The 17,355-nt window shown below is 40.3% G+C and overlaps 1 protein-coding gene across 1 annotated transcript in view; it reads left to right on the forward strand.

The window, feature by feature from the left end:
- Window positions 1–17,355, forward strand: part of PRUNE2 (prune homolog 2 (Drosophila)) — a 211,639-nt gene that overhangs the window by 60,526 nt on the left and 133,758 nt on the right. The window contains exon 6 of the mRNA XM_014541265.1: window positions 2,598–2,692. Coding sequence (XP_014396751.1) covers window positions 2,598–2,692 — 95 coding nt within the window. The remainder of the gene's footprint in view (window positions 1–2,597; window positions 2,693–17,355) is intronic.

The following is a 17,355-nucleotide window of genomic DNA, read 5'->3' on the forward strand; positions in this document are numbered from 1 at the left end:
GGCTCACCTGGAAGCAGGCAGCCTGCAGGCAGGCTGTCCTCTGAGGCCTTCGTGTCTGGGTGTGTGGCTAATTCACATGCTCACCCTAGATGATGACATGAAATCTCCCTCCTGAGCAATATCAAGCACGGTGAGGTTTTATAAATCAATTAATTTTAGAAAATAGAATAAAAGAGGAGACAGCTGAGTAGATAGAATTGTTCTCCAAGTCTAGGCTTTATCAGTACAGCGGATTCCCTGGATCAGTTGTTTTATAATAATAATAATGATAATAATAATAATAATAATAATAAAAAATAGCTACAATCCATTGAGTGCCTAAGATACACAAGGTTCCGATGGCATAACTGCATGGATTCCTCACCGACTCCCCGAGACAACCCTGTCAGGTGCTGTTATTATCCCCAATTTCTAGGTGAGAACACTGGAGCACAGAGAGGCCTCGTTGCTTTAGCATCATCACACACAGCTGCCAGGTGGCCAGGCCAGGATGTATACCCAGACAACCTACCTTTGAGGTGCAAAGCTTTCTTCCTTAGTTTGGAATTGCCCAGGGGCAGGGCCTGAGGCAAAGCAGTTTATTGGAGATGTGACCCCAGAGAACACTGACAGGGGATGGAGTTAGCTCCATGGGCAATCAGGCCTTCATCCAACTAGGAAGCCCTGGGAAAGAGTATAAACTTGCACCTCAGGGTTATCCCACCCCAGGAGCGAGCACGCGAAGTGGTGTGTTGGAACTTGCTGTGGGAGCTCCAGGAGCTGATGGTTAGCTTCAGGGATTTTGTGAGTTGGTCGGTCTTAGTTTGGCAGCATGACAGCATTCGCTCTGTAGACGTATTGACACCAGAGAAATTGACAGATATTACATGTACTACAAATTGGCTTTTGTTGCTGATTGTTTAACATTTACCAATATCCCTGGGATATTGATGGCTACTCAGTCCCTGGGGCTGTCAGTTCCCCCAGAGCAGCCTCTGGTGGCCAGAGAAAGCCCCCAGGAAAGGAGATACAGGTGCTGCTGGTTGAGCGTCATGCTGGGCTCACTGCAGTGGCAATTGTGGGTGGGACCCTGTGCGTTCCACACTCTCTGTTACCGATGCACCTGTGTGGCAATACGGTATGCATAGCTGCACGACGGTGTGCATTTTGTCATTCATCTTTAAAACTAGGCCGAACTTTCAATGTCACAACATAGTCTATAAATCATTTCATACCGCAGTATGATAGAATGCAGCCTTTCAGTCTTCGAGTCAAAGAAACATATTTAGTACGTGTTTCCCAGACTGCTGTGATTGACTGCGTTCTAAACTGGGAGGAAGGCAAGTGATCAACTCTGGTGTCTTCATGCATCTGGGAAGGATGTATGTGCTGTGCTGGGCTTTCTGATGGGTCTTCTTCCCAAGAGGATAGTTCTAGTCAGATATACTAACCGAGGGCGAGGTTATTAAATGTCAAGCCAGACCCTTTCCTGTGTTTTGGCCATAGACTTCATAGAAACACATTGGTCAGCCAATCACACCTATGCAGTCCGGATCATTTCACCATTCCAGATGATTTCTCCCATCGTTTAAGTAATTCGGTATCTGGAGGGCGAGGTTATTAAATGTCAAGCCAGACCCTTTTCCTGTGTTTTGGCCATGGACTTCATTGAAACACATTGGTCAGCCAACCACAACTATGCAGTCCGGATCATTTCACCATTTCAGATGATTTCTCCCATCGTTTAAGTAATTCGGTATCTCCTATGTCAGAGCCTATTACAAGGGGGACCAGCTTAATTATGACAGTTTTATGGGTCACTTTTATAAAGTGCATTTTTAATAAAATTATACTAGAAAACCTGGGGCTCACCCAAATGAATCCAGAAAGCAAAGTATGGCCTTGTTAGGTATTATTTGGCTAGATTGCCGAGTAATGAATATGATAGTTTTTGTTTGCCCATCTCCCTCCATTGTATCCTCAGGCCTTGTTTGCTCTGGGCTCCCTGAAGATTATTGCCTTCTGATTGGGTTTGGTTAATGGGAGGAATTAGTAACAGGTGGGGCATGAGGGTCTCCGGAAGAAGAGAGGCTATCTTATTCCTTCCCGGCTCCCTTCCTGGTTTGGCGCTGTCTCCGGCAGCCCCTCTTCTGCAGGTCCAGACCTCTGCTTCCTTCCCATGTCCCTTTGCCAGCTTCTGGGTGCTCACCATGGTTTATTCTCACTCTCAGTCCTGCCCACAGCTCTGTGAGTGCCCTGCCACTAAAGAATCTTCTTTTGGATTATGGGGGTGAATTCTTTTACCTGCTAAAATCCTAAATGATGCAAATATTGTCACTAATGTGATTTTTGCCTTAATGTGTGTGTGTGTGTGTGTGTGTGTGTGTGGTGAATTCTTTTACCTGCTGGGATCCTAAATGATGCAAATATTGTCACTATTGTGATTTTTGCTTTAGTGTGTGTGTGTGTTTGTGTGTGTGTGTGTGTTTATGATGGATAAAAGCATTATTAGTGGGGAAATATTGAAATTAACAGGATAAATAATTTATCATTCCTTGAAATTACTAGAAAAAAAAGTTCCCCAAATGTAACATACTGTTTTCCCTTCTCATCCACAGGTTTAAGTATTGAACAGACAATGTTGAAGGACCTAAAAGAACTGACAGATGGAGAAATAAAAGTGGCCATCAGTACCGTGAACATGTCCCTGGAGGTAAGGGAGGGAATGCTTTTTGGCAATGATAGGATTTCCACGATGGCGTCTGAGAACCTGGGGTGCAGTGCTCTCCACCACATAAGTCAGTGTTTGGCTTTTGCTGTGAATACTTCTTTGCAATAGGTTTGATTAGAAATGCAGGTTATTATTTGGGGTGAAAACACTATACTATGTCGATGAGTGCTGTTGATTCATCTCAGTAAAACAATACCTCACATATGCACGTGTATGTGTGAGTATAACCTGTTTGATAGCAATAATTATACACTTGGTTGGATTCACTTCTGGTTTGCTTTTTGTTCTGTGTGCTGCCCTGAATTGTTAAGAAAATAAGCTGTCCTTTGACCTTTGTAAGCTGATTGGATACGTATCATTTTGGTAACCAATGGTGACATCTCAAGTATTAATAAGACCCTCCTTCCAATCCCTTCAATGAATGACTCAGAGTGAATGCTACTCTAGTCTTTGTGTGCTTCCTTGGTAAATTATCCTTTGTCTACTTTGGGGATTTTCAATGACTTGTGTGTTAATCTTAACTAACCTCACTAATGGGAATTATATTTTACAGAGGCACACTTGTGCTGTGCAGAACTTTGTGTATTTCTTTATATTGTTACTAGAGGCCTGATACACGAAATTCATGCAAGAGTAGGCCTGGCTTCCCTCAGGCACCCGGGACCCGGCTTTGTCTGGAAGGTTGTCCTGTCTAATTAGCATATTACCCTTTTATTATTATAAATATTGCCTTGGTCAAACTACCCACCTCTGTCTGAGGCACTTAGCTCTCAAGTCATATTGATGGAGATAAAAATTGCAGCATAGAAATTTGTCTTTGGTTTTAATTGTATGTTGCTATACTTTTATTTTTTCCTCATGGTAACGGTGACTGTATCAATATGTATATTTCTAGGGAATAGCAGGCATGCATCTAGGTGTCCACACCTCAGAAAACCCAAGAGCAAACCAGGTGTTGTTGGTTTTTTTTCTGTGATTTCTTTAATGTATTCCCTGTTGATTGATATTGTAATTCAGTTCTTGGATCCACATGAGTACCAGGAGGCAACTATTGTCACTTAAGATAATCAGGCATGGTGGTTATATAGTGTCTCATAGTTTATAGAACACATTCTCATTGTATGTAGAAACTCACCAGTTTTTATGGACTTTCAAACTGATCAGTGCTTCATATAATTAGATGTTGATGTAACTCAAAACAAGAAATACATGCAATTTGGGATGTAGTAACTAGATAATCACCTTCAATTAGAAATCTGTTTTGTGTCTAAAAGTCCAAGGAAAACGTGTATCTTGCAAGGGTCAGTAGCTCTGAAAATCATTTCTCCTAGTTCAAGCCTTAGGGTTTTCTTTCTCTTTCCTCCCTCCCTGTCTCCCTTCATTTAATAGCATCTTATTAGGTTTTAAATGCCTTGTTTGGAATTTCATCCTAAATTAACATAGAACATCTTGTAATTGCTTAGGAAACTGTCTGTAGTTAGCAAAGTACTTGAAGGCTATTAGTATTGTAGACTTACCATAGCTTTAATGTACCTTCATTTATATTATAGGGGTATACAAATGGCTTTGTCAGACATGTTAAACTGTAAATGTTTATCAAGCTGAAAAAGTGATAAAATGATCATCTTAATCTTGACAGTATTTACACAGAGGCTCAGTAATCAATCAGGGGGTTAAGTACATCTTGGAAGTGCTGTATGATTTTATGGGAAGATATAAAGAGGGTACACAGATTAAACTCTAATCAGCCGAATGGGAACTTTTCACTTGTGCAGAATGGAGATATTAAAGATGACTGAGAAACAGCAAAGGAACTCGGTAACATTCTGTATCTTCTCTGAAAGATGAAATGCACATTGTTTATTAAATCTGTCAGTTAGAAAAATCCCCAAGTTTAGGGCAAGGTTTGGTTTTCCCAGCAGCTTATCCTGAGATGCAGTGGCATTTCCCCAGTTCCTTCTCTTACTTGACTACATTTCAGCATTCCTTTCCCATTCCCGGGTCCTCACTTTTTAAAATAGTGACAGGATCAACACTATTTTATTTTGTGTGTTTTGGAACAGCTGTCTAATTGCCCTTTAACTCTAGATATATTCTCAAAAAAATAGTCTTAATTCCTATGACTTTATAAGTCTCACTTGTTCTACAAAGTATGGTCAAGACTGTGTTACTTCATGATGATGCTTATAAGTTCTCCATTTTTTTTAATAACCACCCTCTGAACTCTTGCAAAATTTAGTCTAAGTGGCCAACTTGGGTCTTATACTGTACTATCTCTTTCATTAATTTGAACTTGTTTCATATATTTAATTATAGTCAGACAATATTTTAAGTGAATTGAGGTTAGTGATCTTTGAGTTGATCTCCCTTTAATTTCCTGGCCCAGTGCTGGACACATAGTAGGTATTTAGTACATATTGTCTGAAATTTGTTCCTTTGATATCTGATTTTTATTTCCTTTTGAATTTAAATAGCTAGAAAAGCAAAGCCACCTAGCTGTGCATCTAAGTCAATCCTCTTTGTGGCTTCCCGATTCATTTTTTCCAGATAATTATGGCTGAAGGCTGACATACAATAAGTGAAGTATGGCTCACATATTTGTAGATAGTACTGCTCATCCAGCTGTCCCAAAATGCAAATAGCTAGCTGTTGTCACGGGAAGTAATCAGCTGGAGGTCCTGTGGCATGTCAGGGAAATGAGAAAGAAGATTCCTTACATTGTCAGCGGTCCTTTGCAATGCTGCAGTTCCACAGTTGTACATGTCATGGTCTTTATTTGCCTGGTGACCCAGTTAATTTTCTTGGGTAGAAATATTGAGAAAATTAGAAGGATTTGTGTCCTTGCAACATACACAGCATGTTCTTCAGATTGAAGCATTGGTTTGGGAGGTAGAAATCACTGCATTTGACAGATGGTTGACTATGGCCCTCTACGTTCATTATAGGGAGAAAGCTACTAAACCCTTTGTCTCTTATTTTTATTGTAGCATAGATCACAAATGATAGTTGTAATCTAATCAAGGTTATAGAAGTTAGAAGTTATTGAAAGACCTATCATAGAAAGGAAGTAATTATAATAATACTGAGTTTCAATGCTTTGCTCAATATATGAAGTCAGAATGAATGTGACTTTGAGGAGCAATGAATAAAAAATGGCCCTATCAGGAACATGGCCGGGGGTTAGCCTTTCTTACAGACAGGACTTAGAAGCTAGGACCACAGAAAAGACACTATAGTCTCATTTCACATGGCCTCCGCCCGGGGCATTCTGAGTCTGACTACAGCACACACCACATATTGGCCTCCACTTCAGTGATTAGCATTGTCCCCGATCCTTTGTGCCCTTTTCCTTGCTTGCTAGTTTATTTATCACAAGAGAAACACAGGTGGGTTTGATTCTGTTTCAGTCCTTCATTTTAGTGGTGGAACCATTATAGAAAAATAAAAGTTGCCAAAAACAAAATCCATTTTAAAAACTAAGAAGTATAAACATTAAGAATAATAAAGCCTTAAACAGAAAAAAAAAAAGAAAGACGAGAATTTATGGATATTAAAGCACATGCTGAACTGGAACCCACTTTGCCTTTATTGTTTTGCCAGCAGGTCGAAGTGGTGATTGCACATCCTAGTTTACTCCCTAGAAAAACAGTATATTAAGATCTAAGGGGAAGAGGAAAATCTTTCCATTTGAATGAGGTCCCACTGAAGAAACTAAGGATGTGCCTGGTAGTACTGCATGAATGGTTCCCTTGCGAACCCCAGATAGTATTACGCCTCCTCTAAGCCTCTCCTGAAGGGCTTTTAGTCATTAGCATCATTCCTCAGAAAGAACAATGACCAGGCAATGACTTGATCCCTTTTTATTTTGCTCAATCGCATTATGATGTATTCCTGCATACATACTGTGCCAGTCTTCTCAGGCTGCCAAAACAAAGCACCACAGGCTGGGTGACATACACAGAAACGTACTATCTCACAGTTCGGGAGGCTAGAAGTTTAAGATCTGCTGTTGGCAGGATTGGTTCCTTCTGAAGGCTCTGCGAGAGAGGGAATCCGTTCCTGCCTCTCGCCTGCCTCCTGGTTGTTTGCCGGCGATCTTTGATGGTCCTTGGCTGGTAAGAGCATCACACACATCTTCTGCCTTCTTCTTCACATCATCCCTAGGCATGTCTCTGTGTCCAAATTGCCCCTTTTTACATGAACACCAGTCATTTTGGATTAGGGCCCACCCTAATGACCTCATCTTAACTGTTCTGTCTGCACATTGCCCCTATTTCCAAATAAGGTCACATTTTGGAGGTGCTGGAGGTTAGGACCTCAATATCTTGAATATATAAATTCAACCCATAACATACACTATTGATGAAAGTAGTCATTTTCCAGACAACTGAAAAGAAGAAAACTATCTGAATGAACCTGTTGCCTGCTAAGCACATCTTATCTATTGCTACCATGTGGTTTTATTTCAAACCAATTCCTTTAAATGGGGATTTTCAACTCTTGAAATGTTGTCTCCTTTATTCCGCCTGTTTTCTCTCTGCGGCTCTGCTGCACTCTCAGCCCAGGGCCTCCTCATGACCAGACACTGTCATTTGAAACCGGGAACAGAGCACATGAGCTGCATTCTGGTAGAGTGACTCAGACTGCTAGCGCGTTCTGCCCTGCAGAGGTTACCAGCCAAGCTGCACCCTGGAACACTGCAGAGGGGAAAATACCAGCATTTCCTCTTACCCTTCAGAGGCAGGCCAGAATGAATTCCTGAGATCTCTGTTACATTCCTCCTCCCTGACAGGGAACAGTGACTCAGGCCACAGTGAAGCATCACTGGACTATTATAACTGGTGAGTTTAAGAGTGAGCAATCCAGTGTACTAATTTTAAGCACTAAATGTGATTTCTCTTTGAGCTCTGATTTTTTAAGAGTTCAGGATGAAAGTACCTCTGAGTATTTACCTATATTATTTTGTTATAGAATGCATAGAAACACTTGGGGGGAAGCACTTATTATGTTTGATTAGCATATTCTTTAAAACACCAAATGTTTACACTGAAGGTGATTTTTAAAGCCAACTGGCCAACCAACAGAAATATATACAGCCTCTCCTCCAGGTTCTTAATTAAGTGCCTCCATTTCCTTTTTTGGTCCAGGTCTGCCAACTGCTCCTTGTTAAGAAAGGAGTGAACATTTGATGATGTGCGCTCACTGTGCATCAGACAGTAGAGTAAGGACTTGTAAACATTATCTCATTTAATCCTCCAGCAACCCCATGAGGAAGAGGTACTATGATGATCCTTGCATTGGTTAAGATAGCTCTAGTTGCTGTAACAGATAAGTCTCAAATCTCAGACACTCAACAGAGAAGTTGTCCATATTTTGTTCATGTAGCAATCCAATTTGGTGTTCCTGGTTGGGTGGCCAGAAATGATTCAGAGACTATCTTCAATCCGTGGCTCCCAGATTGCTTGCGGACATCTCTATCCTCTCTGCCATGATGAAAATGAGCTTGGAGGGCCAAAGGTGGGAAGTTCTTATGTGTCCAGTCTGAACATAGTATCCATCTCTTCAGCTCACATTTCATTGGCTCAGGTACACTGTCACATCTAACTGTTCTTCTAGCCATACTTCTCTTTAAATGGCCATTTATGTCCCTAAATAGTAAAAAAAAAAAAAAAAAAGCCTCAATACAGCTTTTCTAGCTTTCATTTTGCAGCAGAAATGCGACACATGTTGACCCAGAGTTTAGAGATCATTATCCATTGTGCAATCTTTGGCATAGGGTAGTGTCCTGGTCCCCTCTCCTCTCTGAAACACTGAAAAAAAATGCATTGATGTAGAAGAGATGAAAAGGGGAAGTATAGAAAATGCAGAGCCTGCTCCAGGCATAAATTCTCTTCAGAGTCCAGAAACCCCTACTGACTTCCCTGGACAACTGTGCAGTGGGAATGAGGTAATGAGATCAGGTGTGATGATGACATGGCCTTGTCTGGAGGCTGAGGGGGGCTTTAAGTGATGCTAACCTAGACATGCCTGTTTGACGCTATGCATAGGAAGAAAGCTATGGGAGGATCTGTATGACGTTCTAGGAAGCTCATATGTGGTTCATTGGTAGTTAATGAACAGGATAGAGTCCGTTTTCCATTTCATGGTCTTTTACTTGCTGCATCTCTAGTGGAGAATTACTGTGTGTGATTTAGACTTACATGCAAACGTGGGTGTGTATTACTCACTAGAGGCCCGGAGCACGAGATTTGTGCAATGGAGGGCGGGGAGTGGGCCTAAGCTGGCAATTGGACATCTTTAGCGCTTCTGTGGAGGAGGGAGAGGTTCCCGCTACTGCCTCTATGCTTGCCAGCCATGAGCCGGCTTCTGACTGAGCAGCACTGCCCTGTGGGAGTGCACTGACCACCAAGGGGCAGCTCCTGCATTGTGTGTCTGCCCCCCTGGTGGTCAGTGCACATCATAGCGACTAGTCATTCTGCTGTTCGGTCGATTTGCATATTACCCTTTTATTATATAGGATTACTATTTCCCCTTTTCATTAGGTCCCCACCCCAACATGCTTGTGCAACCACTTTTGCACCGAGGCCATGGAATAGAACAGAGCTACAATATCCTGACCTGGGGTTTTTGAGGTCCTGATGTGTTGAGTCCAATTTGCTTCCTCCTCACTGCCTCCTCCTCCTCAACATAAACAGGTGTTCCAGTCACGTACTGCTGTGTGGCAAGCCATCCTCAGAACCCAGAAGCTGAAAACAGATGATTAGGTCTTGTAGTTCTGTAGATTTATTGGGTTCAGCTGGGCAGCACTTGCCCAGTTTCTCACACTGTTGCAGTCAGATGGCGACCCACTATGAGTTCAGTGGGGACTGTCACCTGGCTTGGGTTTCTCATAGCGTGACACTTAGGTTCCCAGAGTCCAGAAACCCCTACTGACTTCCCTGGACAACTGTGCAGTGGATGAGGGAGGGAGTGAGGGAGAAAGAAAGGGAGGGAGGGAGGGAGGGAGGAAAAGAGAGATAGACATAAGAGCGAACTTTCTAAGAGACTCAGGTGGAAGCTGCACTTCTTGTGACCTAACGTAAAATGTCTCAGAATATCACCTCCATCATATTCTATTGTTCATGCCAGTCTCTAAGGTCAGCCCAGATTGATGATAAAGGGCAACCAGCAGTGGTGTGCTGGGAAATGTTTAATGATGAGCTCTCAGGGGGAAGGGGGGGGGGTTAATCAATCTATCTTTCTATCTATCCATGTATCTGACATAAAGGATATATAGCACACAGTTTACAAATAATTTACTCTTTAAATTACATATAATCAATCGAATTTCACAGAATGAATTAGTTAATTTTTGTGCAACTCTTGCGTTGCCTTGAACAAGTGTTGTTTTCACAATAATGTAGCTGATATTTTTATTTTCTATAACAAGAAAGTGAAACGAAGATTTTTATCTGAATTTCACCTACTTGTCAACAACATGACTTCCTTGCTGAATAGTTTTCAAATACTAGAAGAACATGTCCTCAGGAGTTTTGGGGACATTTTTTGTGCTATTCATAGTGTGATGGCTAGACACACAATCCACTTTAAGTTTAGCCTGCGTAATTAACTTTTTCTCCATTACCTCCCTAAGTCTAGACAAAGTAAATTTTCTTGGTTAAGAGCTGCTAGACAGTAAATATTTTAGACTTTGTGGACCAGGAGGCAAAATGGAGGATTTTTTGTAGGAACTTAAAATAACAGCTCTCTGAAAGTGTTTGGCTCCCAGGCTGTACTGGGACACGCAGAGTGCTGAATGTGGCCAGTGGGCAGTCATTTGCCAACACCTGCACTAACCAATCAACTAAGCAGTAAAGCAGGCTTGAAGATGTAGTGTTTCCAGTTTTCATAGTGTAAATGCATACTGTTACCATGGCCAAGTTCAAGGTGCCAATGTGATATTGGTAGTTGTTGGTAACATTGTGTTGTATAATTGAAATTTGCTAAGAGAATAGATCTTAAGCATTTACACACACACACACACACACACACACACACACACACGAGAAAAAAGTCATGATTAAATATACTACAATTTTATTCGCCAAAAAACAGATTGGGAAGAGATGTGCAGAAACATCCCATTATATATTATTTCCATCAGACAGATGCAAACAACCTCAAGAGCATAGATAGTAGTAAATGTAGTAAAATAATTAGGAAGTGATGAGTTTTGAGAATTTATGACTTTTTTAAAATGTCATTTAATGTGAAATATGTGATTTGATTTTTATAATGGCTGTATTTAATTTGCAAAGGAGGGGTGTGTGTATTTCCTGAAAATATTACAGTTGTCTCTCACTAACCTGTACCAGTCAGCTCCAGCACACCACTGGGAATCGGGCCCCAATTCCTGATGTGAGGAGGAGCATGTGCAAACAGGGAGGGGAGGAACTGAAGGGGCCATCGGTAGTGATTACTGACTGAAGAAAGACATTGCTTCTGGTATCCAAGGCTGTGCCGTTAAGTCCCAGACTTTCTCCTATAAATCAAGGAAAAATAGAACCATAATTTATGATTTATAACTTATCTGGTTTCACGCACTTTGGTCAATGGTATTATATTTCTGACAGTTAATCGTCTTGGCTTAGATTCCGAAGTAGATAGAGCCACCCTGAGTCCTGTGTGACTCACAGAACTGAACATCGAATCATTCGTCTTTGCAGTCTTTCTTATTTGGACACAAAACATCCCAGCCACCCCTGCCTCCACTCATCAGCCACCACGTGTGCTGGAGACTCAGCCCCCTATCCTGGAAGCCTTGTCTTCCATACGCACTGTCTCTCCTGTTCAGCTGGGCTCAGAGCTGGCTCTCTCCGGGAATGCATCCCGGATTACCACCTTCCTCCTGCACTCCAGCCGTCATGGGCGGAACCAGTGAGTCTGATAACGCTCTGTGGGCCACATCATGGAGTTTCCATACCATTGTTAACATTCCCTGTCTCCCCTTGCTAGGTTTACACAGCTTCTCCCTTTTCCATTTGTCCATCTGCTCCTTTCAGAAGCCCTGCTCTATTTTTCACTGTCATTTCTCCGCCTGGGCAGCACCACACTTCCTTCTGGTAACTTTATAGTACACATTTGTCATTAAAAAGCCAATAAAAAATCTTTCCATACATCATCTCCGCTTTGATGCTGTATTTCTGGTACCTGTGCCGCCTTATTTGGGGACCCCTCCTTGACGTTCACCGTCACCTTTGGGGAAATGGGCGTATTATCAGAAGGCATTTTGACTAAATTCATGTATTGCTGCATCTTATAGAAACAAAAATTGTACATTTGTAGACCTTCAAAAACAATCAGAAGGCAATCCTGTTTTATTGAAATCATTTATGAGGAGGAGATAAGCTGACCCTTTCCTTATGAAGGAAGTCAGGTGTCAATAATGCCCACCTTTCTGAGAAATGAGCTCCGTGGTATTGGTAGAATTCAATGCCTCTCTTGCTATTGCCCTTTAATAAATGTTGCTATTTAGAAAGGGAATAGGTGAGCTTTGATTCTAGTCATTTTTATCATTTCATAAGATGACAAAGAAACCAGAAAACAGCCTATTAAGTGAATTCGTTCTCAACTTCTGCACTGCTGAGGGAATTAAGAAATAGCATTTCACAAAATATATCTGTGACAGTTTGAACTTTCTTCATAGTACACTATCGAATTCTCTTCTACATCTTTCTTTATGAGAAGGGAACCCCTCAGGACATAGTGCTATGCTAGGATGACTGCTCTTTCACTCTGTAAATACATTTTCTAAGTGTACTATAATGTCATTTTGATGGCTTAATTTCTGGAAGGATTTGGCTAATTACATTTTTAGGAATGTGGTCAGACCAGTCTTAGCTGCCTGGTGTTACTTTTAATAGCAGCTGTTGCTTACCTATTTTCTCATTTCTTTCTCTCTCTCTCCTGCTTTCAGAGTTATTGTGCTGCTTTGGAGACCTGACCTTGGTTTAAATTAGTTTGTCTGTAATGCTCCTGTGAATGAAATGCAATATTTTAATAGTTAATTACTACATCGTATCAACTTGTCATAGAAAAGCAGGCTGGGAAATGAAAGGAAAATTGTTCGCTTTGCTTGTGACAGAAGAAACATCTGCAAAACAAAAGCAGTGGATTGCGACTGTGTTAATCCCCCTTTCCCATCCTTGTAGGTAAAGGCTGAATTGGTTCCCTAAATAACAAGGATTCATTTTTTTGTACTCACTGAAATGAAATCATAATTTTATACCAAATAGCCAGTGGCAATTCAGAGAAATAAAAAGACTCAAACAAAGGAATAATTTAGGATAGTTACTTTCTAGAATAGACATCTTTTTTTGTTGTTTGTTAATCAATGGTGATTGCTAAGGTTGGCTGTGCTGAGCCTGTTTGGAGAAGAGTAGATTATTATAGGTCGGTGGTGCCGCCTAGTGGTGGAAAAAGGAAAAGGGTTAAGTGCTAGACTGTGATATGGTAATTGTCTTTTCTTATTTCTTCAAAAGAATAATTTAATGCTCATTGTACTTAAAAATGGCACTAGAGTCCATACCCTGAATAATTCAAGGGGAAAATTAATGTGATAGTAGCCAACATTCATTGATTGTTTACCATGTACCATACATTTTCTTATTTTCTCAGTGAACCTCCATGGCTACCCTTTGAAATAGGTCTATTATTACTTTTATCTTATGAATGAACTGTAAAAGACTTCCAGAAAAGGTAGAATATGACATTAAGTATTTTCAGCTTTGTTTTGCCTTCCAACATTTTAGACTAGTTTTTTTTTTCATTATTCCAATATGAAACCCAATTTTCAGTTTCTTCACATATGCCCTTGCCAAGCTCTTGCACTCTGTAAAAACCTGTGGGTGACTCTCCATTGTTCTGTCCTTTAAAGGTGATATATGTATTTCAGAGAGTGGAAGGGAAAAGGAGAGAAACATCCGTGATAAGAAAGAATCATTAATCTGCTGTCTCCTGCACGCCCCCTACTGGGGATCAAGCCCATAAACCAGGCATGTGCCCTGACCAGGAATTGAACAGTGACCTCCTGGTTCATGGGTTGATGCTCAACCACTGAGCCACACCAGCTAGGTCAGGATGCTTTCTTTTTATCACAAACCAGTCATCTTGTACCTACCTGTCCAAACAATGACGCTTCCAATCTATACTACATTCATTAACATCACCAGCTTAGCTTACAGCCCATCAGATTGGATGTGTATTTGGTACACCAGGGTTAAAGAGGAGTAGCCTTCTCCCCAAGAAAATTGTCAGAGTAGTGGATGCAGGAAGGAACACTTACGATAAACCCGATCTGGCCATGGGCAAGGGAGGGCCAGTGTGCATTTTTCAGAGATCCTGCCCCCAGGGCTGACTTGAAAACAAAGCAGAGGCGTGGGAGGCAGAGCCGGCTTCCTCAGGGCTGGGGAAGTGAGGAGTAGAAATGGATTTCAACTGTCCAGGAGCACAGGGCAGATAGGAGATGGGAGGTCCGACAGATCCACGCAGAGCCCGTGAAAGTCACCCACCTTTGAGAGCAGGAGCTCTAACACAATTTAGGAACTTCAGAAAGTAACCGTGAAGGAATAACTTTCCTACTCCATAGACCTCGTCTTCCTTCCCTGTGCTCCAACTCCACTGGAGTCAGGAACTAGAGTTAGGAGATGAATGAGGAGTAGAGCTGGGGAAAGAATGAAGAGGAGATCACATCCCCTCCCACCCCCACCCACCACTCTATAACAGATTGCAATTTTGACTACTCAATTGAGACTACATCTTGTGAGTTGAAATGATTTTAAGAAGCTTTGTTACCTAAAGGTGTCCAGAAAAATCATGGGCTTTGCCTGATTTTTTTTACACAGGAGCAAGGCCAGAATTAGCCCCATACCATGATACCACAATCACGCCTTGTGAGTCCTGCCTATTCTGTATATATCTATAGAAAACCATGAGTCACCGTTTCCTCTAAAGTAAGGAAGGTGGTCTTGTCCCTTCCCTCATTCCATACATTCCTCCCTGCCAGGTATTTGTTTCTTTGGGAATTCTTTCTTCTTTTTTTTTTTTTTTAAAAATATTTTTTTATTTCAGAAAGGAAGAGAGAGGGGAAGAGACAGAAACATCAATGATGAGAAAGAGTCATTGATTGGTTGCCTCCTGCACGCCCCACACTGGGGATCGAGCCCTTAACTGGGAATCAACCCGTGACCTCTTGGTTCATAGATTGATGCTCAACCACTAAGATACGGTGGGGATTCTTTCTTCTTAAAAACCTTCTCAATTTTAACTACATGAGAATCTGTTGGAAGTTAGATGGAGAAAGCATTGAGAGAGGGAGCAAACAATGTGTTTTGCTTCTGTTCCTCTCTCCTAAGGATAGCCCTGTGCCTACAACATTTTGGTGTGTGAACCTGAAATGAAGTGATTTTAAACTGAACCATACTTTACAGGAAAGTGTCAGTGTCAGCATGAATATGACAAGCTATTGTGTCCTGGACCAAGTTTAAGCACATTATATAAAGGGGGAAAAAGCTTTCTTCTTTGAAAGAGCAAGAACACAGTATTAGAACTTTCCAATCGTATGTGTATTTTTGTAGCAAATTTCAAGTACATGAGGCTTTCTCTTGTGTGTTTAAGATTTATTTACAGGTTTGAACTTTGGATATTCACCCATTGCTTTGATATTTGCAAACTTGCTTCCATTTTATATTTCTTCATGTGTCTGGCAGCAATATGGTACATGGATTTGTTTTTGTTGTTAAAGCAAGTAAACATGTTAACATTTAATCTTCCAGTAATGGAATCAGAAACAAAAAAAATCTCAGCAACTTACAATGCTGTTCGGAGATATTTTTCCGCTGCCTGTTGTGAGAAGTTAGGGTATGTAAAATAAATGATGTATGGAGCTGTAGGAATGCGACTTTTCCAGACTACCTTATGTCTAAGGAACATTAAACATAGGGTTCTCGTTTAGCAAATAAATAACCATTCATTTCAATGGCTGCATAGTCTGGACTTTCGTGCATATTTTTGCAAAGATAAGGAGAGGCCATTAGGGATTTAATATAAAATAAATCGCCAAGGGGTCTTCTTGTAGCCCTAGTCTTTCTGCCACATGGTGTGTTACTAATGTGCATAAATGGGCTTAAATGAATTTGTTATCTGTATTACATTTGCAGTATGTATATATTTATATATTATTTTTTAATTGTGTTTAAAAATAAAAACATTAAATACATCATTTTGGTGAGTTGAAAACGTAGAATACGCAAATCAATCAGCTTCAATTAGTATTAAAAATGTCAGTATATGAGATTTGCCTGTGGGTGTATTTACCCCACAGAGTTTAATACATTTTAGTTTTGTCATCTATGAGGTAGCCATATGGTTAATTTGTCACCTTATAAAAATAGGCTGTTACAATCCAAGCTCGATTAATGACATAGCGCTTATGCGCTATTGAAAGTCCACGTCTTGGTTGTCTTATTGATGCCCTAGGTCAGATTCTGAACATCGTCTCTACGCAGTACTGATGGCTCCAGCTCACTAAGGAGCTTTGTGGCTTTACCCTCTTCTCAAGTTACTCTGACCATGTTTGCAGTACAGAAACAGGAAATGTTCTGTGTCATAGCAAACGATTTGATAATATCTATTATTACACCCACAAGGTAGTTTCTGTAAGAATTTGCCCTTAGATTCTCTCTCTCTCTTTTTACTGTAAGTGAAAATTATAGTTTTTACAATGATAGATGAAAATTAATAAATTATAATCTGGTAAAATTTTAAACATAGATATGGTCTTCTTTAGATTAGATTCTGGGATGATTTCAAATGGTTTTGATAACATTTTAAAATATAGTTAATCATCTCATGAGAATAGCTTTGAAATAGCTATTTTGTCCCATTGAAATAGCTCTTATTAAAGACATTTTAAGAAATTAGTTACTTAGCCATGTCAATTCAATTAATTTTTATTGCTTTTCATTAGTAACCTGCTAAATGATGTCAAATTGTTGTAGACATGCTAAATGTTTAATGTCTATTTCATATTTCAAACACAAACTGTGGCATAAATATATTCTAATATTCTTTTTGGCTAATCAATTTTATTTGAGGTGACCATTTTCAAAGAGAGCAAAAATTTATAAATTACATTCAGCCAATATTTCCTTTTTAAGCAGTCGTAATTCAATGCTATCATATATGGAAATATCATTCAGTTAAAATATTAGATAACTATTAAACCTTGGTTAATAGCTTTCGCTCATATTTGTTTCTAAACGCAAATGAAATCACTGTCTTATAATCTAATGCAAGGGAGAAGGCAGTTGGTGAGCATGGGTGTGTAACCTTTGCATTTGACTGGCAAAGAAAATACTGCTTACTTTGACTTCTCTAAATTTGACCCATTTATCATTTGAGGGTTGTTATTCTTGCTTTTATCACTGCTTTACTGGAGATGTTTATGGGGCATGGGCTTGAACAGCAGGGGGTGTTTTTTGAAAAACGTTAAGTGTAAAATATATCTGGTAACTTATTCATATGTTATTCAGTGTTTGCTTCCACTCTTTGACAATGTGTGCACACAACCCAACATTTCTGAGTAATCTTAACTGGATGAAAATCAC

This window comes from Myotis brandtii, unplaced genomic scaffold (genome assembly GCF_000412655.1).
Source record: "Myotis brandtii unplaced genomic scaffold, ASM41265v1 scaffold266, whole genome shotgun sequence".
Taxonomy (NCBI): Eukaryota; Metazoa; Chordata; class Mammalia; order Chiroptera; family Vespertilionidae; genus Myotis; species Myotis brandtii.